General features: G+C 39.2%; 4 protein-coding genes across 7 annotated transcripts; 3 read left to right on the top strand and 1 right to left on the bottom strand.

Annotated features, from left to right (window-relative positions):
- Positions 1–569: 569 nt before the first annotated feature.
- Positions 570–3,988, top strand: bin2a (bridging integrator 2a; the record flags this gene model as incomplete). The annotated part of the gene is made up of 11 exons (XM_080762840.1): positions 570–644; positions 756–836; positions 999–1,053; positions 1,159–1,253; positions 1,457–1,552; positions 1,891–1,998; positions 2,093–2,178; positions 2,804–2,879; positions 2,968–3,050; positions 3,170–3,845; positions 3,935–3,988. 11 exons carry the CDS (start codon positions 570–572, stop codon positions 3,986–3,988), a joined length of 1,485 nt encoding a protein of 494 aa, XP_080618966.1.
- Positions 3,989–4,938: 950 nt separating this feature from the next.
- On the top strand, positions 4,939–7,369 carry LOC308316318 (uncharacterized protein). Its single transcript, XM_080764867.1, has 6 exons — positions 4,939–5,155; positions 5,591–5,641; positions 6,189–6,227; positions 6,322–6,381; positions 6,528–6,575; positions 6,691–7,369. Exons 2-6 carry the CDS (start codon positions 5,617–5,619, stop codon positions 6,861–6,863), a joined length of 345 nt encoding a protein of 114 aa, XP_080620993.1. The 5' UTR covers positions 4,939–5,155; positions 5,591–5,616; the 3' UTR covers positions 6,864–7,369.
- Positions 7,370–7,571: 202 nt separating this feature from the next.
- dazap2 (DAZ associated protein 2) lies at positions 7,572–13,200 on the bottom strand. The gene is made up of 4 exons (XM_080764866.1): positions 13,068–13,200; positions 12,185–12,300; positions 11,106–11,345; positions 7,572–10,597 (listed from the first exon to the last, which is right to left on the bottom strand). Exons 1-4 carry the CDS (start codon positions 13,078–13,080, stop codon positions 10,469–10,471), a joined length of 498 nt encoding a protein of 165 aa, XP_080620992.1. The 5' UTR covers positions 13,081–13,200; the 3' UTR covers positions 7,572–10,468.
- A 1,118-nt stretch (positions 13,201–14,318) lies between these two features.
- Positions 14,319–23,897, top strand: pou6f1 (POU class 6 homeobox 1). Of its 4 annotated transcripts, none has more exons than XM_080764586.1 (12): positions 14,319–14,635; positions 15,287–15,376; positions 16,326–16,512; positions 16,793–16,920; positions 17,965–18,190; positions 18,484–18,716; positions 18,877–19,005; positions 19,528–19,619; positions 19,665–19,824; positions 20,211–20,346; positions 20,448–20,616; positions 21,859–23,897. In XM_080764586.1, exons 2-12 carry the CDS (start codon positions 15,326–15,328, stop codon positions 22,205–22,207), a joined length of 1,860 nt encoding a protein of 619 aa, XP_080620712.1. In that variant the 5' UTR covers positions 14,319–14,635; positions 15,287–15,325; the 3' UTR covers positions 22,208–23,897. The 4 variants fall into 4 exon arrangements, with proteins under 4 accessions (XP_080620712.1, XP_080620713.1, XP_080620714.1 ...); XM_080764587.1 differs by adding an exon at positions 15,847–15,926 and having other exon boundaries at positions 19,528–19,824; XM_080764588.1 differs by having other exon boundaries at positions 18,484–18,584; positions 19,528–19,824.
- The last annotated feature ends 475 nt before the right edge of the window (positions 23,898–24,372 follow it).

The raw sequence follows: 24,372 nt of genomic DNA, 5'->3' as shown, positions 1-24,372 counted from the left end.
GGGTATTGTAGTCATGGTCTCATGGAAGCCACTTAGGACAGTGGTTCCCAAAGTGGGGTCCGGGGACCCCTAGGGGTCCTTGAGGGAGTTCCAGGGGGTCCCCAGCTAAATTATAGTTTGGAACCAAATGACCCTTATGGGTCTGTAACTCCAGTCCATTTGGTTCCATTTGCAGAGTTAAATTAACATTGATTTTACGATATAAATTGGTGTCCCAGAGATAGATAGATGCCATTACTTGGGGGTCCGTAGACTAATGCATGTCAAACTGGGTATTGTTGAAATTAAACGGGTTGAGAATCACTGCTAGAGCCGTAACAATCTTCTCTTATGGGGGTCCCTGCAGCATATCTTTTCAAATGGGGGTCCGCGAGCTAATACGTGTCAATTTGGGGGTCCTTGGCATGAAAAAGTTGCATTCGTTTTCTAGCATTATAAACAAACCAAAATTATACTTAATATGCAGTACTAGCAATTTGTAGGCCAATTAATTGTAACATTGTTTTTTTCTCTCACTCTTCTTCATCTCCGTAACATAGGCAACACCTTTTGCAAAAGAAGATACAAATATGGCAGAGGGCAACAGTCCAAAAGGCAGTGCTTTGAAAAAAGTTCAAAGGCAACTGAGTAGAAGCAAGGAAAAGGTAACATCACACATCATCACCTCTCCTTTATAAAAGTAGCCAACATGAAATGTAATTTCCTGTTTGTTAAACTTATGACATGCATTACTTTGAGTTGTGTTTGCTGTGTAGGTATTACAAAAGCTGGGGAAGACAGTGGAGACCAGAGATGAACAATTTGATTGTTTCCTCCAAGATTTCACTGACCAGCAGGTATCATCAGTAATATATAGCCATGCACTGAGTGCTGTGTATGTGTCTTGTTATCCGATAATAACTATCGGATAATGCATGCTACATAATTGTGCCCAATAAAGTTATCGTGATATACATAATAAATTATAGGAGATAACACTAACCTCTGTTTGCATGCAGACCGATGGGAGCCGAATAAACAAGGACTTAAAGACCTACCTTAATGCTCTCAGAGGTAAATGATGAATATATTTCTATACATGTTGCAAGTGCCTACTTTAGCTACACTAGATGTATTGTATACATACACCCTGATTATTAATCTGTTCATTGACTACAGAAATGAGAGATGCCTCAAAGCGCCTGTCCCAGTCTCTGTTTGATGCTTATGAGACTGACTGGGCTGCCGAAGAGGACTTGGGCGCCATTGTAGAGGTCAGATATGATCACAGTTGAGGAAAGTCCATTTGGGTCAATTTTTACACTCCCAGAGTTAATTTAACACTGAGAATTGTACTGTACTGAAAACTGCTTTCCTCCATGCATATTCTTTTCGGCACACTTTGCAAGAGAACTCGAAACTCCTCTGTCCTTTAAATAAATAAAGCAATGTGTGTGTTGTTCTCTCACTCAATAAGGGTGAGGACCTTCTGTGGAATGACTATGAGGTGAAGATGTTGGACCAGGCAGTACGCACCATGGACACTTACATCAGTCAGTTCCCAGATATGAGGGTAAGGCACAAGCACACAAATGTACACACAAAGGGGTACCTACTGTATACACACAGTAAGAAAGAGAGAACATGCCTGCTGCTATCTACTGAAGTGTTACCAGCTTGTGTCTAACCTTATTTTAAATACTGTACCTGCTGGTTTACGCTATGTGTATATATTGATTTTGGCCTCTCCTTGACATGTCTTTCTTTACCATTTTTCTTATTTTTTGCCCCATTCCTCTTTTTTCTGAAAACAATACAAATGATGCAGCTTGCACAAAAAAAAGATGAGACAGAGAGACAGAGAGAGAGACAGAGAGATTTCTCATTTGTTCCATAATTTGTACTCTACAGGAGAAAATTTCCAAAAGGGGCAGAAAACTGGTAGATTATGATTCTTCTCATCACCACCTGGAGGCACTGCAAACCGCTAAGAAGAGAGATGACATCAAAATAGCTAAGGTCAAAGAAAATTACTGACCTATTCTCACTTTGTATTCCAACATATAGCTGAGTTAAAGGTTCATATCTGATTCTGTTCTTTATTTGTTTGCAGGCAGAGGAAGAAGTCCATTCTGCCAAAAGTGTCTATGAAAGCATCAACAATGAGCTAAAGGAAGAGCTCCCAATTCTCTTTAACAGGTCAGAGCAGAGAGCAAATATTACATTGCTTTAGATACAACTTTTGATTTGGTTACTGTGAGAATAATCTCTCTGACTTTGAACTGTTGTGTATTCAAATACTAACTAACTCTAACTCTTTAAATTAAAGATCATACTGTGTACAGTACACTGTACACAGTATGATCCCTTTTCCACCGGTTGGGAACCAGTTCAGTTCAGAACCAGTTTTTAGTCCATGAGCCAGACCTCCAAAATTGGAACGTTAATTATGAATTGAGTGTGCAAAACCATACCTACCCATATACCATATCTATTTTTTGCACATTTTCCTACATAATGCCTAGTTTGCATATTTTAATGTACAATTTCAAAAAATGTGTAATACAATAAATAATTGTCTTCGTGTAAGTAATCAACTGGTGAAGTTTCATGGTGATAACTATTAATACAATTTTTACTTATTCACCTATCACGTATAGGCCTACTGTAGGTAAAAAATACAAAATGTGTGATAAATATGAAAACGCTACTCCTGTGGAAGGGTTATAATATATTATTTTACTCATATTGATCCTATAACATATTGATATAATTGATATAGGAATGGTTTTTCAAATACTCCTCTCTTATATCTCTCTTGAAGCCGAATTGGATGCTATGTGGCGGTCTTCTCGTCTATCTCAGCATTACGAGATGTCTTCTATAAGGAAATGAGCACGGTATGTCCCATGTTGTGTTTATCCGGTGATCAATTGCACTTGCCTGACATCATTCACAGACAGTTTTAACCATATGTCTTCTTTTTAGCTCAACCATGATTTGCAGAATGTGATGAAGGAGCTGCAGGCTCAGCATCCTGACAAGGTGTTTGTCGTCAAGGGACTACAACGGTTAGCCTATATTTTTCACTCTTCACACTTTCAAAGTTGTTCTGATTTATTTACTTATCTTATTGTATTCCGGGAGTCGAACTTGAAAATAGATTTTTGTATGTATGTATGTATTTCAGCCACGGCTCCCTGTTGAGACGTTCACTGATGTCCCCGAAATCATGGAAGTCCAGCTTCTCAGATTTCCACGCGAACTACAGTCCCAGACCTTCTCAACGAAAGTCCAGCTTCAGATCTCCTAATAGACCTTACCGTCCCGATGAAACTCTGTCCAGGGAGAGCAGTACCCTTACCGTGTCCCCACAATCTCCACCGCTGGAAAGCTCCTGCTCAGAGCTCAGAGAGGAGTATGCAGAATCCACCCACAGCGACAGTGAGCATCCTCCTGCAGAGGCCAACCCTGAGTCTGACACTACGATGGAGGCTGCTGGTGATGAGCTGAAGTGTGGAGAAGACAACAGTCTAGAGGGAGGAGAAAGGGCCGTAAAGGAAGGGGAACCTGAGCTGGAGGCTGAACCTGAGCTGGAGGCTTCTGCAGACACACCTTTGATCACCACTGATAATAAAGGAGATGGAGAGAACCCTCCACCAAGTGAGAGTAGCTCAGAACTGAACAATTCCTATGACTCAGAGAGCTTGGAGCTCCAGCTATCTGCAGTAGACAACGCCCCACTCCACATAGAGGAGAAAGTGGAAAGCTCTGTTGCCCTTGAGACTCCCCAATCTAATGGACTGGAGAATGGCGACGTTTCTGGCCTTGATTCTGATGCAAAAGATGTCGCCTTTGTAGCCAAGGTCAGTTGTCCAGCAGACACAAGCTAAGTATTGTGATGCAGACGTTTCTATTTTGTAAGCTTTTCCTTTTTTCTTTCTCTGTTATCTAGGATATTCCAGTAGGAAACCAAGGGTCCATGGACTCAAAAAGCACAGATGTTTAATCTATTAAACCTTTAGGTTTGTGTTTTTTGTGTATCATATTTCAGACAGTCTATCGAAACGTATCTACTGGTAAGAGTTTAATACAATCAGTTATACTTTGTTTATTTTGACAGGATTGGATTGGCTAGAGAGGAGGAGTGAAGCCCTCAGCAACACAAGAGAAAAAACATCAAATTTCTAGTAACGGCATTGTTGAATGAACGATAAACCATCACTGACTCTTTATTGTTATTTATCTATTGCTCTCCTCAGTTGTACATTTCTCATTGGATAACATTTCATCTGCTTGTTGTTTAGCCTACAATCTCAGCAGTATCAATATGTGTAATCATTTTTATTTTTATTTTTATTAAGCTCATTCTTTCAGTTTCAGTTTAGTTTGAGTAAATTATAATTGTTTGGTAGATTTTGCTTTGTCCTTGTCCTGTACTTTGAGTGAATAGACAGGATAGTCTAAATCTAAAACATGTCACTTTAAATCTTATACATTGCACTAACCCTAGAATGGCTGATATAGGCTACATAATATATCTCATGTATTACAAATTAAATACATCAATACATGACATGCATGTAATATGATAATATCACAGCAGCCATATGGCTTACATTGCACAGTGATTGATTGCTAAATGCTATGTTAAATTAAATTAAATGTAATTTAAATGTGGGCCTACTACAGCCTAAAATAAACATGAATGTCGATTGCTCTAAATACAGTTAAATAAATAATAATATGTCACACGTGTTGTTTCTTTAGTGTGTGTGTGTGTGTGTGTGTGTGTGTGTGTGTGTGTGTGTGTGTGTGTGTGTGTGTGTGTGTGTGTGTGTGTGTATGTGTGTGTGGGGGGGGGGGGGGGCGTGAACAGAGTATATATTATGGTGAACCGTGAAGGGGAGGAACGAAAGCAGGAACGGAAATCGACAGCGTGAGCGTGAGCGTGGGCGAGAGGGAGACTCCTCCTACACACACACACTGCATCTTCGAGACTGAACTCAACTCAACTGCTTCATTAATTACTTGAGAGAGAGATACTTTTGCATTGTTTTAAACTTGAGCTGGTTTCGAGATTGTGTACATCCTGATGATTTAAAGCATATGAAACAGCTGCTGCTGTGTTACGGACGTGAACAGGTCGACTATAGTGTTGTGAGTGACTCCACAGGTAAGTTTACTCTGCTCAAACAAAAGCTGTGGTGTGGCCGCGTAGAACAATGTCTGCGGTTGAGCGTTACAAGCAGCTGGCTATTGTTTTGTAGATCCGTCTCGTAAAAGTTTATTGCACGTTTGGGTTACTTTGGGTTGGATCGTGTTGTCTTCCCAAGTTCCCAAGTTAAGGAACTTCCCAGTTTGGTAAAGTTGGAAACAAGGGAAGTGAAACTGGATATGTTGTGGCTAGATCCACCAAACCAGTCGAGTCAATAGATTACAATTGATAGACAGCATGTCAGGCTTGTCAGCTGATTAGAGTCAGTGGTATGATGTAATTACTGGTATGTGTCACTCGAGTCATAGACTCATCATAGTAGTCAGTCAATATCAAACTTTAAAAAGCCATAGTCATGTTTATATTTCAAATATTTCTACTTGTTTGTCATAGTTTGACACCAGACAACAAAACTCATCATGACGTCCAGTCCACCCTTGAATGGTATGTAGTCTACGTTTATTGGCATATTATACCTGTAATACAAACTCCCAATATTGAGCTTTAACCTTATCAAATTAACTTTGTTTGAGAGTAAAGGTTAAGTGTACACCATACAGACGGACTATTGGGGTTAGTGATAATGTTGTTTTTGTGTTGACTGGGAAATGGCTCTGTTGATAAGGATATTTTGTCATAGTGTACATGTATTTTCTGTCCGTATTGACAAGTTTGTCTCGGGTCCAGCTCTTGATAATCAGATTAAGCCTCCTGCGTCTTGCAAAACACTTAATATGCTGTCCTTGCTCAGACATTGTACCAATTGAATACAATCTCCATCACCTTTTGTGTTATCCATATCCTATAGCCTCGGTACCCAGGCTTTTATTTTCGCTCATGTTATCCTAAATGTCTGACTGTACCCCATGCTGTTTACATTTCTGCCTAATAAAGTATTCAATCAATAACACAGGGTGTGACCAGCAGACTAGACTTGATATGAGCTCTTACTTTTTGCCCATTTTAATGTGCTTATCTGGTATAATTTCAGTATCGGAATCAATTCCCTCGTATGTGGATACAATTAAAGGTAGGCCTATGTTTTGAACTTGAGTACATTTGTGTGGGTTGTTGATTATAATAAGTGTTATATTATTGACCAATATATACCTGCCATATTTCAGCAACTACTATGGGGACACCAACATCACTTCCCACACATGTGAACACAACAGTGATTAAGGGTAACTTATCGTGCCTTGCCATGTGTAGTGTGTCCCGACTCCCAACTGTGTGTGAATGTTATGACTTGACAGTTGTCCTAATCTAAAATAACATCTGTCTCCAAGCTGTGTAAAATTGTATTAATCCATTTGTTTTGTTCTTTCAGTGTTGACAACTGCAGTCCCAATGCACACAGACGCCACTGTTATTGGAGGTAATGATGCTCATGCTACTCATCCCTTCCGATGCCAAAAGTCACTCACCGCATTAACGCATCAATTTTGGGCTTGTTTTAAAAACGAGTTTGCCTTGTCTTAATGTCTTTCCAGTGGTTATAGTTCTGGTCCTGCTGACAATACTTGGTTTGGCATTCCTTCTTTATCGATATCTCTGCCACAACAAAGGCGATTACAGAACAACAGGGGAACTGGCTCCAGGAGAGGAACCTGATGAGGACTGCAAGGATAAGGCCACGGTCGAAAAGAAGGAGTACTTTATCTGAACTTGGCTGGCAGCAAAAGAGTTGTTTGATCTTAACAGTCTAAAAAAAAAAGAGTGGCTTCTGGTCAACTATAAAGACATTTTAATATTTGTCTTTTGAGAGTTGCCCACTTTTGAGTTTCCCACTGCAGGCTAAGTTAAGATGTTGTGCTGTAAAACACTCATGCATAGGCAGGGAGTGAGTCCTGCCAAAGATTGATTTTGGTATTTTCTCAAACTGTCTAGGGTGCTATTATAGTATATTATATCATATTTTGCTTTGTTTATTCAGTATCTGTGATGTTTGATTTAGACATGTCTATTTACTTTTCAAAACGGGATATGTACTGCTCTTTTCTTTTATATAATGTAAACAAGTTGGCCATAAATCTTTTAAAGCGAGCAGCTAGGCTATATTTGTTCTAGTTTTACCAATTATCTTCCATGATGTTTTGCTAAAGTTACTGATAAAATATACATCTCCATTGAAGGTGAGCATGGAAGGCAATAAAAACAGTTTTTCAACTATTCCAGTGACATTTTTAATAATTCCTTTCAATTACCACCTGATAAATATTATGGTGCCCTCGATCTAGGTGTTAATCCACCAGAACACCTACATTTTGTAGTAGATCAAAACCTCTTAATGTTAATTGTACCAACACGAAGGAAGCTATAGATTTTAATGTTAAGTGCTATAAGGAAATTGAGCCGATTTGTGATAAAAGCGTACAGTTGACAATTTATTCACTTCCAGTATTACATCTTTTCTAAACAAGGTTAAAATCAAAGGATGAACATGACACATTTCAAATTTCCAAAATAACATTTATTCTAAATTTTCATTTTTAAGTTTAGTATAAAAAAGTTAAGTGCACCTAAGTTCTTTTGCAAAGAGTTCCATCTTATGACCTGTCTCAGCAAACCATAGTGACACTCATCTCCTTTAGTAATCTTAAAAGATAGAATGTGTACTAAAGTCCATCAAATTACTTCAGTACATATATCCATGTTACAAAATATTTTAAAGAATCCCTGAACTATAAATGTCCATAATCCTTCAACAAAAAAGAATCCCATTCCACGCTGGCTGTGGTTGGCATGGCATCTACTGGTAAGCTTTAGGTAACAGTACTTGATATTGCTGGGACTAAGCCATCATGTTACATTACAAACACAATTGGTACTGTGACATAAAAAGAAAGTTGACATTTATCTGAATCAAACACGTTTTGAAAGCTGTGGTCTGCTTTCTAAGCAAAACTATGAAGCACCAATTTGCTGAAGTGAACACACTTTCAGTTAAGTTTTGAGTAATGTCAACCATGTCTGGTATGGTTTATAAGCGCAAGCTGAAAAAATCTGATGTATAAGCTCACAACACATCGGAAGTTGGCACACTGTGACCTTGTAGATCGGCTATTTTCGGTATACGACAAAGTATAAATCATGCGAGCAGTTTCCTAGACTGCTAGCTAGTGTGACCATACCAAATGAACATTGAAGTAGCATACAAAGGTAGGCTACTACAACTTCTGCAGGCCACAGCTGTTGAAACTGTGTGGAATGTCGGATACCCAGTGACACATGTTAACCAAACACCAAAATGAAAATTGGCAACAAAATATAATGGCAACCATGCAAACTTACTTAGTTTAACACATCTTACCTCATTCGTCTACATGTGAAGAATATATGGTAGTTTAATTAGCAGCACAATAATGACTTGGAAATGAACAAATCTAGACAGTGATGTGCCCTTGATATTGATGTTTGCATATACTTTCAGGCTTTTGAAGAATATACTGTAACTTGGCATTAATTTAGACCAGGCTTGAAAAGCAAGTAGCATTTTTCAATCCTAAAATTTCACAGCTTTTTTCTTTTTCTCAGAAGAAATTAAAGTAGCATTTATTCAGGAAAAAAAATATTAAATAGATTTTTTTAAACAAACAGTAGCCCCATGCCTGCAACCTTTCTGATTTATTAAGCAGTGCACATGAGGGGGAAAAAAATCCAAAGTTTACATCGCTATGGTGCAACAATGTATGTACATTACAACTTAAAAATGTGATTAAACTACAAAAAGTGTCAAACACCATATTGAAATACTATGTCAGATTGAAGGTCTATGTATCTACTCTTTAATCACATCCTATTCAATGATATGCTTGCTTTTGATTGTGACATTTAAAATGTAATGTCACAACTCAACACGAGTGCAATATAGACCAATCTTTGGTACAACCAGCTCCTTGGTTATACTAACAAATTAGCCTACAGAAACATAAATCACTAAAACGTGCAAGAAAAAAAGCTGTATCATTAAAGAAACGGTTACCTCAACTATTAAGAAAGTGAGATAATGAATCCACAAGTGCCATTTTTTTCTAAGACGAATAAATGCATTAAACAAAAGTATAACAAAATGGAAGCAGTTGAAATCTGTACGATAAAACACTTATAGTATAAACTCTGGGTATCCGACTGTGAAAGAAAAACAAATTAAACCAAAAACTTCTGCTAACATGTTACACCAACCACCCCTTTCCACTCAATTCACTATTTGGATTTATTCTTTAAATTTCTTCCTTTAAGTTTACTGAAGTTAATGCTTTAATTTAGGGCTATCTCCAGTGCTCTTTGACACTTTATGTTCATCTAACAGTTGCCCGTTAAGGTACAGTAAACCACCTTAAAGATTTTGTAATTACTTTTTTTCCTCGCATTCTTTTTCGCTTAAAATCTACTCAGCAAGTGATTACTATGCCATGAATTCAATGTTGGTCATTTTATTTTGTGACAACTTTGTCACGACATTCTGGATACCATGCAAAAGTAAAAGACAAGGCAAGACGTCCTTGCTCAAGCATTCAAGACATTAACATTGTTATTGTATAGGTGAAATGTCATCTGTCAAATAATTTTACATTATTACACAGCAGTTTCTGTAACTATAATAGCACTAACAATTGTTTTTCAAAAAGAGGTGAAGTAACCCCTTCTTTCCTTTTGCATTTCAACTACAACTTCTGTATTCCAATTTAACTACAAAGCAGCTAAAATATGTACAAGTGAATTTACTTCACGATTGTATGTATTTGTTTACACAAGTACAAGAACATCCTAATGCAAAGTGTGATCTATTTGCTTTACTTGAACAAATGCAGATATCAGAATCTATAAGTGATGAGCTTTTAAATGACTATAGAGGCTAGACTTAATGAATTGTGGAACGAGTTCTGAGGCTTGCAAAAGAGTTTTGTCCTCTCCAGGCAGTGGTATCCATCAATTGGAATATTTTGTCTTTAGATGACAAGTGGAATACTGTACCTTTGAATAGGGCTCTAAAGTATTACATTCCGTTAGGTGATATCAGTATAGTGGCATGGCCAGCAGCCTAAAGAGGGAGGCATGTGGAACAAGGGAGGGGTATGGGAACAGTCAAATCCTCAGTGTTCATTTAACTTGGAGAATGTAGGTGGACCCAAATGTAAATGGCCATTATTACAATCTCCGTGTTAAATTCTCCCTGAGGAGTTTGCTGTGCTTTTTTTTCCTTTTTTTTTTTTTTTAATAGGGGACAGGGTTTAGCAATAATGGGGTACTTGAGGAGAACGGTTGATGTTACCAGATGGTATAACCTCCATTGGAACCACCCAGGAAGAAGTTATTCTTGCGCTGCGACATTACAACATTAGCACCCTGCATGGCAGCCAGCTGAGCTGCATTGGGTGGGTGTCCGGGTGGTGGGGGCTAAAATATTGGTAGAAAAGAGGAGGATATAAACATACACATATCATATTCCACTTGATTTAAGTAAGAATGAAAATTTCCGTGCAGACGTAGTATAATATCTGTAACATGACATATTTATATCTATAATAATACATCTATAATATATGTACCTATATAGCTAACTACCTGCAGCTATCTCATATGATCCAATCAGGAGAGAGAACCCATTCAGCTGCTTCAATTTTATATTCATCCAGTTCCAATTTTGTTTACCCGGTGCCCTGTGGGAGTTCTTTCTCCTCATTGGATACAATTGGTATCCTGACATGAAAACGTAATTTCGGTTTATTAAAAAGCTGGAGAAGGGGAAACCCCAGTTACTGAACAAACACTATAGCAATGATTACTGATTAGTTAGTGCTACATTTATTTTAACAAAACAATATTACAGCACATTTTAATTGGCATCGTATTGACTTCAATCAGTTTGACTCTTTACAAATGGTTTAACTGAATGGATACTCACTGGAATGGCAACACCATTGCCTGCTGCAAAGCGCGCTCCAGCATCAAAGCCCCCTTCCACCATCACCGTGGAGCCAGGTGGGTACATATGCCCCATAGGATAGTAGGCCATGGGAACATTCTGACCAACTTGTCCAATAGGCATCTGCTGCATGGGCATGAACATCTGGGCATATGGGGAGGTCATCTGAGGCACCTGACCAGGGACCTGATGCGGAAGAACATATCTGGGCTGGTATATCTGTGGAGACGGAGATGGATAGCAGAGCCATATGGAATTTAGATTGGATAGTTGGAATGATTGTGAGTGAGTGCTGCATGATTCATTCGAAAAAAGATTGCAAACTAGATTAAGACACCCATGCGATCTCATTTCAAATTTTTAACAAGAATCGTGCACAACTAGTTGGCTGTCCAATTCGTTTCAGTTACTCTTTTTGCTACAAGAGGGAGGTTTAAGTCAAGCACTTTTATATTGTCTGTTTAAAGCCACAGTAGTTGGCTCCAGGTGCCACATTCTAAATGTAGGCCTAGTAATGTTCAGCAATGGCCATTTTGTAAATTGTGATCTCAATTCTTGTGGAGGAAACTCGAGATTCACATTTGAGCAAGAATAGTGCTGCACTATTGTGACGATAATGTCATATTGTGGCAATATTTAATTATAACTTTGACATTTTCAAAAATATCAGATCTACAAGCTCACTTGTGAGTTTGTAAACAGCTAAAAATACAGACCAGGGTATACAACAGACCATTGATATATATAAAAAAATACCAGTTTGTCATATCACAATAATATTAAGTTGTCAAAAATACCAGACAATATCTAGTCTCATATGGTCAATTTCGTAATATAATACAGGTTACGGGTTTCTTCTTGTCTTTATATGTCTTGACGAATTGAATACATAGGACCATAATGGAAACAAGCCTTTGTGGCTTTTTGTGTTCATATCCTTTTAGCATCATTGCATAATTGTACCACTGTACTATTTTGCAAACTGTTAATAAAGTATTCACTCAGTCGATCGATAATATAATTATAAATGTATACGTCGATCACTAAATACCAGTTACCTCAGAATATGCAGGAGGGGCATCTGTGTAAGGGGGTGCCTGCGGGGATACTTGCATAGGAGGATAGATGGGTGCAGAGCCTTGTTGAGGGTACACATTCTGCTGAGGATATGAACCTGCAACAATAACAGACCATTTCTCGTCATCCCGTCTTGTATAGATACACAATACACACACTAACACTCAATGTATAGGTTTTGTTTTACTTAAACCAAATGTAGTAGAATGATTTACTTAATAAACACGGAAATATTGGCTGGAGCGTTAAATCAACACAATCATCGCTACGGGAACGGCTATCATCCCCCATTGCACTGCCAGGCAGTTTCTAAACGTTGTTTACCCGTAGTAGCCTACGTAACGTTACGTTATGTCATTCTTTGTGTCTGAACTCTGAACACGGCGTAGTCCTCCAATCTTTTCATCGCTGTCATTCAACATTCTTTTAGTATTCACAATAAAATAATAAAAGATGGGGAGATTGAAAACCCAAACAGCGGCGTCTGCTTTGTTTTGGAGGTCAGCCTGCCTGGCTGGTAGCGGCTAGCAGTGTTAACTAATGATAGATGATCGTACTATATTTGCACCGAAACGTACCGTCATCGCGGCTATATTGCTATTTTAAATGGCAACGTATTATTATGACATCTATTCGGGGCTTTCGTTTTCATATCGTGCGATTGTCCCATTCCATCCGATGGCAGAGTTTAGCGTTAGCTACACGCACGGTAATACATGATCTGTTGTTTATTGTCATGCCCCGTCGTCGTTTCGCTGTAACAACGGACTTACACCATAACGGCATACCTCCATCTCTCTACACATGATGATATATCAGTATCACCGTGGGTAACCTACATCTATACCACGACCACATACGCACCTTTGTTGTTCATCGTTGTGAATGGGCGTGTAAGCTGATGAGTAAAGACGATTAAAGCAAGATTCGGAATCCTTTTTTTCACGGCCTTATGACAGATTACTGTTCACTTCCTTGTTTTTCAGCTTGTTGTGGTGGAAATGGTTACGTCACTCCTTCTTCTCCAACATACATTTTAATTGCACGCGCCCCCTAGTGTTGAGTATTCGAATCTACGTTTTCTGCCCTAATTAGTTGTAAACTGTTATAAAATAATAATGATGACGGATGATAAGATAATAATGATCTTTGGAATATAATATAGTGATGGTCTTTGGAATAATATTTTTTTGGACAATGGGCTATAGCCTATTGGCCCTATTAGGACACCACATTATAAAGTGAAGTTTTGTAATATCTCCGAAAACGATGGATTTGCAGATTTATAACTTCACACGCACAAAAACACGCAAAACATGTGTTACCCTTGGAGAACCGTAGAAGATGACCTATAGGCTATTAAAAATACACGATAGCGATGAGATACAAAAGAGGACAGGCGTAGGCTATATGTGATAAAGTTTTTTCCTTCATCAGATACAATCTCAACATAGACATACGAGTAACGATACCAACTAAGGCAATGAACCTGGAATTAACTCATTGAACTGTATTCTATCTACTGGATTTACTGACCATTAATTGCAATAAGCTACATTTCATAGATTTTTGTGCATTTTGGCCATTGATCCATTCCATCCTGACCAGATTGATGCTGGACGTTGAGGATATAACCATTATAACAACACTCTATTTATTATTGTCTTCCCTTGTTTTTGTGAAAATGGTAGTCTATATCACATGTTCAATTTAAGATTGGGCTGCTGCTGCTTGAATATGGTTGAACATTATTGATTTATAACGGCATTGCATGATTAACTTTTCAATGTCACATATAGATGGGTGGACACTTTCCAACAAATGTGTTAAGCACATACTCATTATCACATAAGTTAAGTAGGCTATACGACAATCCCTTTACTGCTTACAGGAAGCAAGAGTCTTGAAATTATGCTTTCAACTTATTTTTAAATCAATTATCACGGTTTTATTTATCAATAGGCTAACGCTAACCATTAAACAATTAGTGTACTAGTAAATAGTTGTGATTTGTGCTCGTCTTTTTAAAGCTGCACTGCACCTTTAAGAGAGCCATGGCTCCTCTCAAGTCGAGGCAGACATTTTTCAATGCAAGATTTTTTCTTGCATAAATTATGTTCATGACGTAGTGCAAAAGGCCAAATTTGTTGCAATTTTTTGCTTGTCTAGGCAAGACAAATGGGATCTTTTAAGGCATTACGAGGATTTCCGATCATCTAAACTGTCATACAGAGGACACCGTGATTAAATATTAAGAAAGGGGAGATCCTAACATTGCAAACCCTCCTTATCCATGCAAATGCCTCTTTTGTGTGCAGTCACAGCGCCTGTCTGGAAGCTGAGATGAATTTTTAATTATGTGTGACCGAAACTAACTGTGACAAAGCCTTTAAACCAGAGACGATAACAGAAAACACGATACACCTAAAGCGGTAAGTTGAATTAACCCGACTCTATTCTAGCGCAGCGTTCGCCTTTAGCAGCGAAACGGCGAGAGGAAAGGAGTTTTGGTTAATATGCAATGCTCGTAATTAGCATAATTTATATATTTATGATAAAGAGGGAAATACATAATATTCGGTCTCTCTAGGCATGGATCGAGATTATTTGTGTCGCATATACTTGGTGGTAACAGCTTGTCCCCAAAAGTGTACGACGCGACGAGACTTTTATTGGCCAGGATGGGGGTGGGGTGTCCATCAAACAGCCGCTGAAGTTTTGACAGATCTTCATTCGGAAGCGGTCTTTTCTGCACAGAAGGGATCACCTTGAATCTGTTTGCTGTTAGATTGTGGATCCAGCAGAAATGCATGGCTTTGATGATCATATCAATACGGTTTTTGTAGCATTTCCACGTGCAACATAGGAGGCCTCTTCAGGCCCCATGCAATATTTTGGTCCTGGTATGAAAAATAGCCATGCGAAAAGGGAATATAGCCTATAAACATTCCCATTTAAGTTGTGTTGACCCAAAACTATAACAATGTCTGTTTTTGTTTAGGCTAGGAAAATACACCCAGATATGAACTTTTGACAAAAGTCTAGTGCAAAGCTGTTCGTTTTAATTGTCTTTTTCCACATAGAATGCCTACTGGACAGTGACTGTACTGGTGCACTGAGCCATGGACCAGGACCTCCCGTCCAAAAATGGCTCCCTTACTGTTAATGAACAGGTACCAAGCATCTGTCATCGCTCTCCTTCAGTGTTCAGCACCTAAACTTAACCAAACTTGTCATTTCCAAGTTATCTTCTGTCATTAGATGTTGTCACCCCCATGTGCCAACATATCATAATGCAATGATTAACACAACACAACAGTTCATTGAGATTATACCTTACTTTCCCTGATTTATCATCAATTAATACCTTACTCATTATGCCTGGGAGGTTTACCACTGTGTACATTGTCATGCTTATTGATCGATCAATTGTTTTTTTCCTGGCTACATTCTCCATAGACATAGTCAGCAAACAAAAGCAATGCCCTTCGTTAATGACAGTTGGGGGCTTTCAGGAAGCATTGCTTATGCTGCTTGTTGGCTTATGTTCTTATCATCGTTTTAGTCGTGTTCTTTCATCTGTCTTTTTTTTGTTTAGTTCCATTGTGTCCTAACGTGTGCTTGGCTTCTCTGTTTTCCTTAGCCATTCACTGTCTGACTGCAGAAGTCTTTTTTCAGCCATTTAGTTCCTGCACTTTGAAATTCCCTGCCAAAGACAACCAGGTATGCATCCTCTCTCTTCCTGCATTGTCTCTTCCGCATCTTGCCCTCCAGCCCAGGCTGTCCTGCTGCCTTTGCTCTAGTTCTTCCATTACGGCATACCATTACTGAATGCAGCTCGACTACACGTTCATATAGGTGATGGAGCTTGTTGGGGAGTGATGATCGTCATAGTTTTTGACTGCCCAGTGAGTGGTGGTAAATTAAAAGAGAATAGCCATAATTTAATTCCATTTACTACAAGATATTACACTGTTATAATCTGTGAACAACTTAAGGGGAATATTACTGTAGTGTATTAATCATATATCTGCTGTGCTAGCGCGGTAGGTCTCCTCCAAGGAAAATGGTATAGAAGTATATAGAAATTTGTACATTGTACATTTTCCAACTGTTGTGCAGGTGATTGTGATGTCTGGCCATGAAACTATCCGTGTGCTAGAGGTAGAGGTCGATGCATCTCTCCCATCAGCACAGGATGGAATTGTGGACTCTAGAGCTGAAGAGGGAGGCAATTCCGCCCCTGAGCAGCCTGAGGCCAGCAGTACACACGACAGCCCCGCTGTGCCCAATAATACTGGGAGAGTGGGTGAGTTCCAGAACTGTTGTATTGTAAATTAATGTCATCTGATGGTCAAATATGACCGTATATTTGACAGAAATGACAACGTTTCAATATATGGTGTATTCCAACTTCAGTGTGTGGGTTCTACGTTAAAACCATGCACATAAATAACGCCAAAGATATTTCACAGCAGGACAACATTTTCTTGTCATTTTGCACAATGCTTTTTTTTGTCTCATACAAAATATAATGTGACTAAAACATCTGTTGGTCGTCAACACCTCCTGTATCTGACTTGTTCCAGTGCTGGAAGAGCAGCAGGTGATGTCTGTGACTCCTACCGTCTCAACGCTGGCTCCAGGTGTTCCCTTCAGTTTGTCCCTGGCACATCCACAAGCCTCCATGCCCATCTCCATGCAGGGCTATCCACAGGTACTACAAACATGCTCACAATAACATCTCCTCTTCTTCTTTTCCATTCAGCTGTTCCCTTCAGGGGTCGCCACAGTGAATCATTTGCCCCATCTTACACTGTCCCCTGTCTCCTTTTCTTTCACCTCACGCTGTCCTCTGCCTCCTCTTATTTCACACCAACTAACTTCATGTCCTGTTCACTACATCCATAAATCTCTTCCTTGGTCTTCCTCTAGACCTCCTGCCTGGCAGTTCCCACCTCAGCATCCTTCTACCAATATACTCACTATCCCATCTCTGACGTCCAAACCTGATGTCCAAACCATCAATAACATCCTCTAGGATTCTATATTTCTTTCTTTGGTACCTTGGATTGTATAGCAACCTGGGCATGATATAAGTTTCAAATATTGCTTTTGTGCTCTGTGATTATTAAAGTAGTGATTAGAATAGATTAACTCTCAAACTATGGCAAAATGTTTAGCAGTTGGCACATGAACCAACACTTGCTGGCATTTCTGTAATTGCTCACATTACACAAATATTGGTGACCAATTGATGTGTGTTGCACTAGACTAGATAACTACAATCATGGGTAATATCAAATGTGCATAGCCATCTCACAAAATTTGATTCCAGGACTAGTTTTCTTTTATATATTGACAGAATCTGATTTGTTTGCATGCCTTTATGTGCTACAAGTGTGGCCATTCACACTGAATAGAGTCACTTTGGATTTTACACTCACAGATAAAGATGGTAGCTTTACAAACCCACCACGGCTCATTTACATTTTGCCACACTAACCCTTTAAATTCTCAAACAAATACACAACGTTAGAGTGGTGACAAAGATCAGGTCACCTGATGAAGGCCAGCTATGGCCGAAAAGTCATGCTATTACATGTCTGTGTTTTAAACAAACAAACTTTTATACTGTATCAACCTTTGTCCAGCACCAGCGAGGGACTGGATGTGCGCAACTCTCTTGTTTTAAACGTGGTACTTTAGTTGTTTAATACTTTTATCTCAATGACATGACCTTCGCTCTGTCCCGCTCTAGGTCTTGACCCAGGAAAGCTTGGCCACCCTGATGACTGGGATGATGGCCCAAACAGGGTCTCTGGGTCAGCCTCTGCTCATCCCCCTCAACATGGCAGGCTCCATCGGTGGCCAGGGAGGCCTGGCTGTGCTTACGCTCCCCACCACTAATGTAGCTACTCTCCCTGGGTTCTCGGCTGCTAGCCAAGCAGGAAACTTCCTAAAACTTCCCTTAGCTGGCCTGCAAGGTAAAACACTGCCTGTGGATGCATGGATGTGTCTATATAGCTTGATTACTGTAGGCCTTACTCTTGACTGTAGGCCGTACTCTTATACTTTGTTGCATGCCAGTGTTATGTGCTAAAATAGGATTGCGAGCTTGTAGATCTGCTCTTTTCAGCACCTGCGACACAGTCGTACCATACGACAGTATTTCAATTAAGCATAATTATGTCACCTCAAAGAATATGAAACTTTAGCATCACACAACATAACATTCATTCAACTAATCAACTAATGGCTGTTGCTGTTCCTAACTCAGTCCAGCCCCAGCTGCAGACATGCACCCAAGCAGTGTTCCAGCCTCAGTCACCCTCCATACAAACAGCAGCAGTTCATCAAATGACGTGTCAGCCAACACAGGTGAGCAGTGCCCAGATGACCACTGGTCAAGTTTCAGCAGCACAGGTGACCACAGCTTCTACGACGATGTGTCAGCCAAGTCTGTCTGTAGCCACTCTTCAGACTCCTGGAATCTCCATCAATCCTGCTATTGTAAGAATCATTACTGTTCATAATATTTAGACTAGTTATATTCTTATTTGACTAGTGAGTCACATGATATTGTGTGTGTGTGTGTGTGTGTGTGTGTGTGTGTGTGTGTGTGTGTGTGTGTGTGTGTGTGTGTGTGTGTGTGTGATTTAATGCTTTTCAGTTTAGTGCTGCTTCACTGGGAACACAGCCCCAGTTTATCAGTTCCCTCACCTCCACTCCCATCTTCACCAGTGCCATAAACAACATGGCTGGCATCACTAGTCAGATCATCACCAATGCCCAGGGACAGGTCGGTAGCACAAAGGCAACACACACACACACACACACACCTTGTTCGCATTCGCAATTCCTTAAACATAATATAAAAATACTGTTATTCTGTGCATCTAGCGTCCAATCCGGTATGCCATCTGCTTCAAATAACTTTATTGACCTTGTCAACCAATAGGTGTCCTATGACACCATGTTTAATAGAAGTGTAGGAGATTGTAGCTTTAGGCATGTTACAATCTGGGAATTATTTGAATAAATACAACATTGAGCATAAAAAATAAATAATGTAGGTATTTTGGTTTTCTGAAAAGATTGCTCACCTTGCGTTTATTTGCAAAGCTAGAACTGGTTTGTGTGCAAGACACCATTTATCTCAAATTTGCACTCTCTTAACTATTCATTAGTAACATGGCCTCAGCGTGAAATGCTGCTCTGAAACACGTCCATGAGAATTAAGGGATTTGTACCCCTGCCAGTTAGTTTGTGATCAGCAGAATATGCATTTATACGTGTGTTTTAAATGCTTCTGTTTATCTAGGTGATAGGTACCCTCCCACTGCTGGGTCTTCAGGGTCTCCAGGGTCTCCAGGGTCTCCAGGGTCTTCAGGGTCTCCAGGGTCTTCAGGGTCTTCAGGGTCTCCAGGGTCTCCAGGGTCTCCAGGGTCTTCAGGGTCTCCAGGGTCTCCAGCTCCAGACTGTCACCCCACAGTTGATTCTCAACAACCAAGGCCAGATTATTGCCACTCTTGGGAATGGGCTTAATACTGTTCCAAGTTCCACTGCAGTTCTACCCAAGGTTACTGCTCCTCAGACGCTTTCCAAACCCAGCTCACAGGTAGAAGATAACCCACTTTTAAAACAACAAAGCAATTTTAACAAACAAAGCAATTTCAACTTTAGAAATACAATGCTGTCTGGGCCATGGCTCAATGGTCCAGTCACCTTGGCTGGTAATCCAGTCTGGCAGTGTGCCGTGGGTTCGACTCCCGATCCCGACGGCCTTTACTGCATGTCTTCCCCCCCATCTCTCTCCCCATTTCCTGTCAGCCTACTGTCTGTCCCTCCATAAAACATATAAAATAAAGGCGAAAGCCACAAATAAAATACAATGATGTAGCAGCTGAAAGTTGCATTGAACACTACGGACTGAATGCATCACACTGAGTATAATATATTTCGGGTGTAAATAAAATGATTTGATTGATTGTTTCTCACCCCCAGGCATCGGTAACAACTGTCTCTCAGTCACCAATTGTAATCGCCCCTCAGCCGACTGTCGTGAAGACAGCCACTACACTCTCCTCCTCAGTTCCCATCACCTGCGGAGACATGGCAACTGTGGGTCAGCTTGTCAACAGTATGTACAGTATACACTCGCCTATCTCTCGCTGCCTAGTTCCATATAGTTCAATCCTAAATAGGTAGGTAATTTTAACTGAACTCTTGTTGTTTTTTTAGAACCCCAGCAAGCAGTCAGCAACGAAGAGGGCATTAATCTGGAAGAAATTCGAGAGTTTGCCAAGAACTTTAAGATCCGTCGACTGTCTTTGGGGCTTACTCAGACACAAGTGGGGCAAGCTCTCACTGCAACTGAGGGTCCAGCCTATAGCCAGTCTGCCATTTGCAGGTAAACTGCAACCCTTGCAAATAATTTAGTATTTTATTATAGCATTCATGCATTGAACTAACTCTTATCCATAGTGATTTACAAAGAATTCAACCATAAAATAAGTTAGATCGCCATATAGTAGTACAAGGTCAAAAAACCACATAAAACATTCCTGTGACCAGATAAGGGAAGTGCCAACATAAAGAAATTAGGACAAGCATTAAGGGGATTTGTTTTTTTCTTTAATTCAACTGCCTAAGCTAGCGTAGTGAGTTGCAGAGCAACATAGGAGGAGGAGAGCTGATTGGAGGAAGAGGGTGATAAGTTTTCAGTTTCCAGTGATGGTGTGTCTGTTGTACTGATTGAACAACCCAAAACATTGTAATCCTTAAAGATAGCAGGCCGTGATTTCTTTCCCCCCTAAAACATGATCATCAGGTTATTATGATTGCCACCATTGGTGTGTGAATGTGGGAAGTGAGGACGCTGGCGTCAACTGTTCGCAACTTCACCTCCCAATGTATGAATGAATGGACCATTGTAAACGCTTTGAGTAGGCACGTAGACGTAGTGCATAGAAAAGCGCTATAAATTTGATTGATTTGTAAAGCATCAACGTCATTTCCTTGAGCGGTACTTCTGCCAAAATCCCACAACTTCCACCGCCAAAAAGATGATACCGTCTACACTACAGCGTAGGTATTGCCCAGCGTGGGTTTGCCTGGTGGGTGGTGATGCGTAACCTGACTCCGCCAGATGGGGCAGCAGAGAGTACACAGGGTCACCCACAGCTGTTGTTGTATGATAAAGGGAGAGGGGTTAGGGGAGGGGATGATATTAAGATCACTGATATCACTATATACACAGGGAAGACATATTTCAATATTTTAACCACACCTGGGGGTCTATTAGAGTAATGTTAACTCCATAGACACATACAAAACAGAAAATCTATTATCTTCATATCATTGTTTTTCACTTGTTCATTATAAGATGGCACAATTTCCATCTGCTCACTGTGTCATTGGTGGGCTATGGTGGTCAGATTAGAAACCTGACATCATTGATGGGGATTCCAGGCTAATAGAAACTTGAAACTCCTTGAAAGTTAACATGCTAAAATAGAAGCCATTGTTATCAGAAATGGTACCATCTTATAATGACCATTAGTGAGGACCAATTAGTATATGATGGATAGGTTGGAGAAAAAAATGTTCCCACTGAATAGTTACAGATAAGAATTAAATGTTTGTCATGCAGGTTTGAAAAACTGGACATCACTCCTAAGAGTGCTCAGAAGCTGAAGCCAGTGTTGGAGAGGTGGCTTGCTGAAGCTGAACTGTGGAACCAGAAAGGCCAACAAAATCTGATGGAGTTTGTGGGCGGAGAACCGTCCAAGAAACGTAAACGTCGCACCAGTTTCACGCCGCAGGCGATAGAAGTCCTCAACACCTACTTTGAGAAGAACGCCCTGCCCACTGGCCAAGAGATTACAGAAATTGCCAGGGAGCTCAACTATGACCGTGAGGTCGTACGAGTATGGTTCTGCAACCGGAGACAAACGCTCAAAAACACAAGCAAGATCAACGTCTTTCAGGTTCAACAATGAGCGGAGTTGTGAGCAGTTGGGGTTCGGAAGCGGCTGCCATCCTCTTGCAAAGTTGATGGGATATAGGAAAAACAGATGTTAACTGACTTGTAAATATATACAGTGAACTCCATTATGTTCAAAATTACATGAACTTTAAGAGAGAATTAAGGAAATTACACTTGAATGGAGTTTTATGAATGAGCACTCAAAATGAGAACCTGTTTTCTAGGTGTATAGGTGTACAGTATACAGTATAATGTGGGGTGGGTACGAAAGAAATTGCATGAACTTTTAATATCATACATACCATGATAATGACATCATACTCAATATTCAATGGTATTTGATACAAATGGTTTTATATGCTTATTAAACATTTTTAAGTCACTGCATATATTTTGTGGCAAAAAGGTTGGCAATATTACATGGCACAATGGCTGACATTGCTAAATATTTGGCTAATATGCTTGTGCCATCAAAGTAGTCCTGAAACATGTAGCTGCTCATTCTTATTTCATGGTTCTGTACTGATTTCAGTGTAATGTGTTTATGATTCATATTGAAAGTATTCTGTGTTTTAAAATAATCTTTACTCTTTCTGAACCATTGTCAACGCTCTCTTGGATTGGTATACCATATGCTAAAAGATATATTTGCTGCTTGTCAATTTGTTTGTCCAAGCATCTTTATTACGAGAAAAGACTAATTTGTCTTTAAAAGATTGGCTGTTGTCAGTCTCCAGCTTTCTCTGAACATTATTATAAGCTATAGGCACAATGAAATTTATAAATAATTAAACAATTTGTTTGTGATTAAGCTAATACTAGCTATTTCAATTCAGTCATTCAATAATTGAATTTAACTGTACATTTTTAATTTCAAATGAGTTATGATTCATATTTGTAATTTAAATTATTATTGGTGGCAAACAATCTTTAGATCAATATAAGCCGAGACAAACCTAAAGCTTTTCATATCCCTGCCTCTGCCAATCTTCCTAGACCTAGACCTTTTTGCACTTTAATGACAGTGGACAAAAGAAAATGTTCAGTTAACTTTTTATATGGTTTGTGCGCTTACCATGTTTCATTTGGACATGCAAGAGAACTGAATTTTGTTTTTTTCTTTCATGAAAACTTTTCAAAATGTAGCAACTGCAAGTACTTAAAATTTCAGTCATATAATCAGCATAAGACATCAGTGATAAAGTCATCTTTATCCGGATGTATTATAGGGGAGAGAACATAACATTAGTTACACCTTTGAAACAGTTTATTTGTTGGATGTTTTGTTGTTAAAATGTATATCTTCAACTTATCAAGGTTTCTTTATTATTATATTTTCCTTTTAGAAGTAACCAGACTTATTTTCAAAATGATATACAATCACCTTCCCCTTTTTCATGTAAACCGGATGTAAACGGTTTAGAGAGGGCTTAGTTTAAATGTCTTGTCATACATTCATATTCAATATTTCAGGTTACCCACATAATATTGTTTAAAAACGTTTGACTGATTTTAGTACTTCTGTATAGAAATTAAAAGCAAAATTACCGGTAGGACAAAATGAACATCGCTAAAAAGGTATACATCTTACGCAGTAATGCTGTTGAGTTAACTTATACTATACATGAGACAGATGGAAACAGGAATATGGATAATTTAGCTTTTTTTGTAAATAAAATATACATTTATTAATCATTCTACAACCTTGCATTGTGTTTCATTCTCAAAACGATGACAATTTATTTTTCATTCAAAAACATTCAAATCCGGCACAGTTCTATTTATGTAGTTGAGGTGTTTTCCCCCAGCTAGTGGATTCAAAAAGGTGAAACCTGTAAATAATATGCCACGATGATGTCTTCATTTCAAGTTTCAACCCCACTGTCCCCACAGCTTAATAATCCTTATTATATTGCACTTCAAATAGTCAAAATATGTAATGAAGACATTATTCGTAGAACTCATATAATCATCCCTATAATTCATAGGGATGATTGTGTGAGTTTTACGAATAATTATTTGAACACAATTGTGTTCAAATAATTTAATTGAATTCAGTGCTGAGGAATTCACACCAGTTTGGTGTTAGAAACCACATTTTGAAAATCCCCAGGCCCAGGCCTTGGTTAACAGCAGCAGGTGATGGTGGCATTTGACTCAAAACCCCCAAATTCTTTC

The sequence above is a fragment of the Protomyctophum bolini genome, assembly GCF_963924005.1.
Source record: "Protomyctophum bolini genome assembly, chromosome: 5".
NCBI classification, from domain to species: Eukaryota; Metazoa; Chordata; class Actinopteri; order Myctophiformes; family Myctophidae; genus Protomyctophum; species Protomyctophum bolini.
This window is presented reverse-complemented; position numbering and strand designations above follow the sequence as displayed.

What these genes read in the sequence shown, in the direction of transcription:
- LOC308316318 (XM_080764867.1), top strand. Translation starts at nt 5,617, where the DNA reads ATGACGTCCAGTCCACCCTTGAATG. An exon ending in GTCCAGTCCACCCTTGAATG is followed by an intron (nt 5,642 to 6,188) that starts GTATGTAGTCTA and finishes GTATAATTTCAG; the next exon opens with TATCGGAATCAATTCCCTCG. An exon ending in GAACACAACAGTGATTAAGG is followed by an intron (nt 6,382 to 6,527) that starts GTAACTTATCGT and finishes TTGTTCTTTCAG; the next exon opens with TGTTGACAACTGCAGTCCCA.
- dazap2 (XM_080764866.1), bottom strand. An exon ending in CCCCTCCTGCATATTCTGAG is followed by an intron (nt 11,346 to 12,184) that starts GTAACTGGTATT and finishes CCGTCTCCACAG; the next exon opens with ATATACCAGCCCAGATATGT. An exon ending in GCAATGGTGTTGCCATTCCA is followed by an intron (nt 10,598 to 11,105) that starts GTGAGTATCCAT and finishes CCAATATTTTAG; the next exon opens with CCCCCACCACCCGGACACCC.
- pou6f1 (XM_080764585.1), top strand. Translation starts at nt 15,326, where the DNA reads ATGGACCAGGACCTCCCGTCCAAAAATGGCTCCCTTACTGTTAATGAA. An exon ending in CCCTTACTGTTAATGAACAG is followed by an intron (nt 15,377 to 16,325) that starts GTACCAAGCATC and finishes ACTGTTGTGCAG; the next exon opens with GTGATTGTGATGTCTGGCCA. An exon ending in TCCCTTAGCTGGCCTGCAAG is followed by an intron (nt 18,191 to 18,483) that starts GTAAAACACTGC and finishes TTCCTAACTCAG; the next exon opens with TCCAGCCCCAGCTGCAGACA.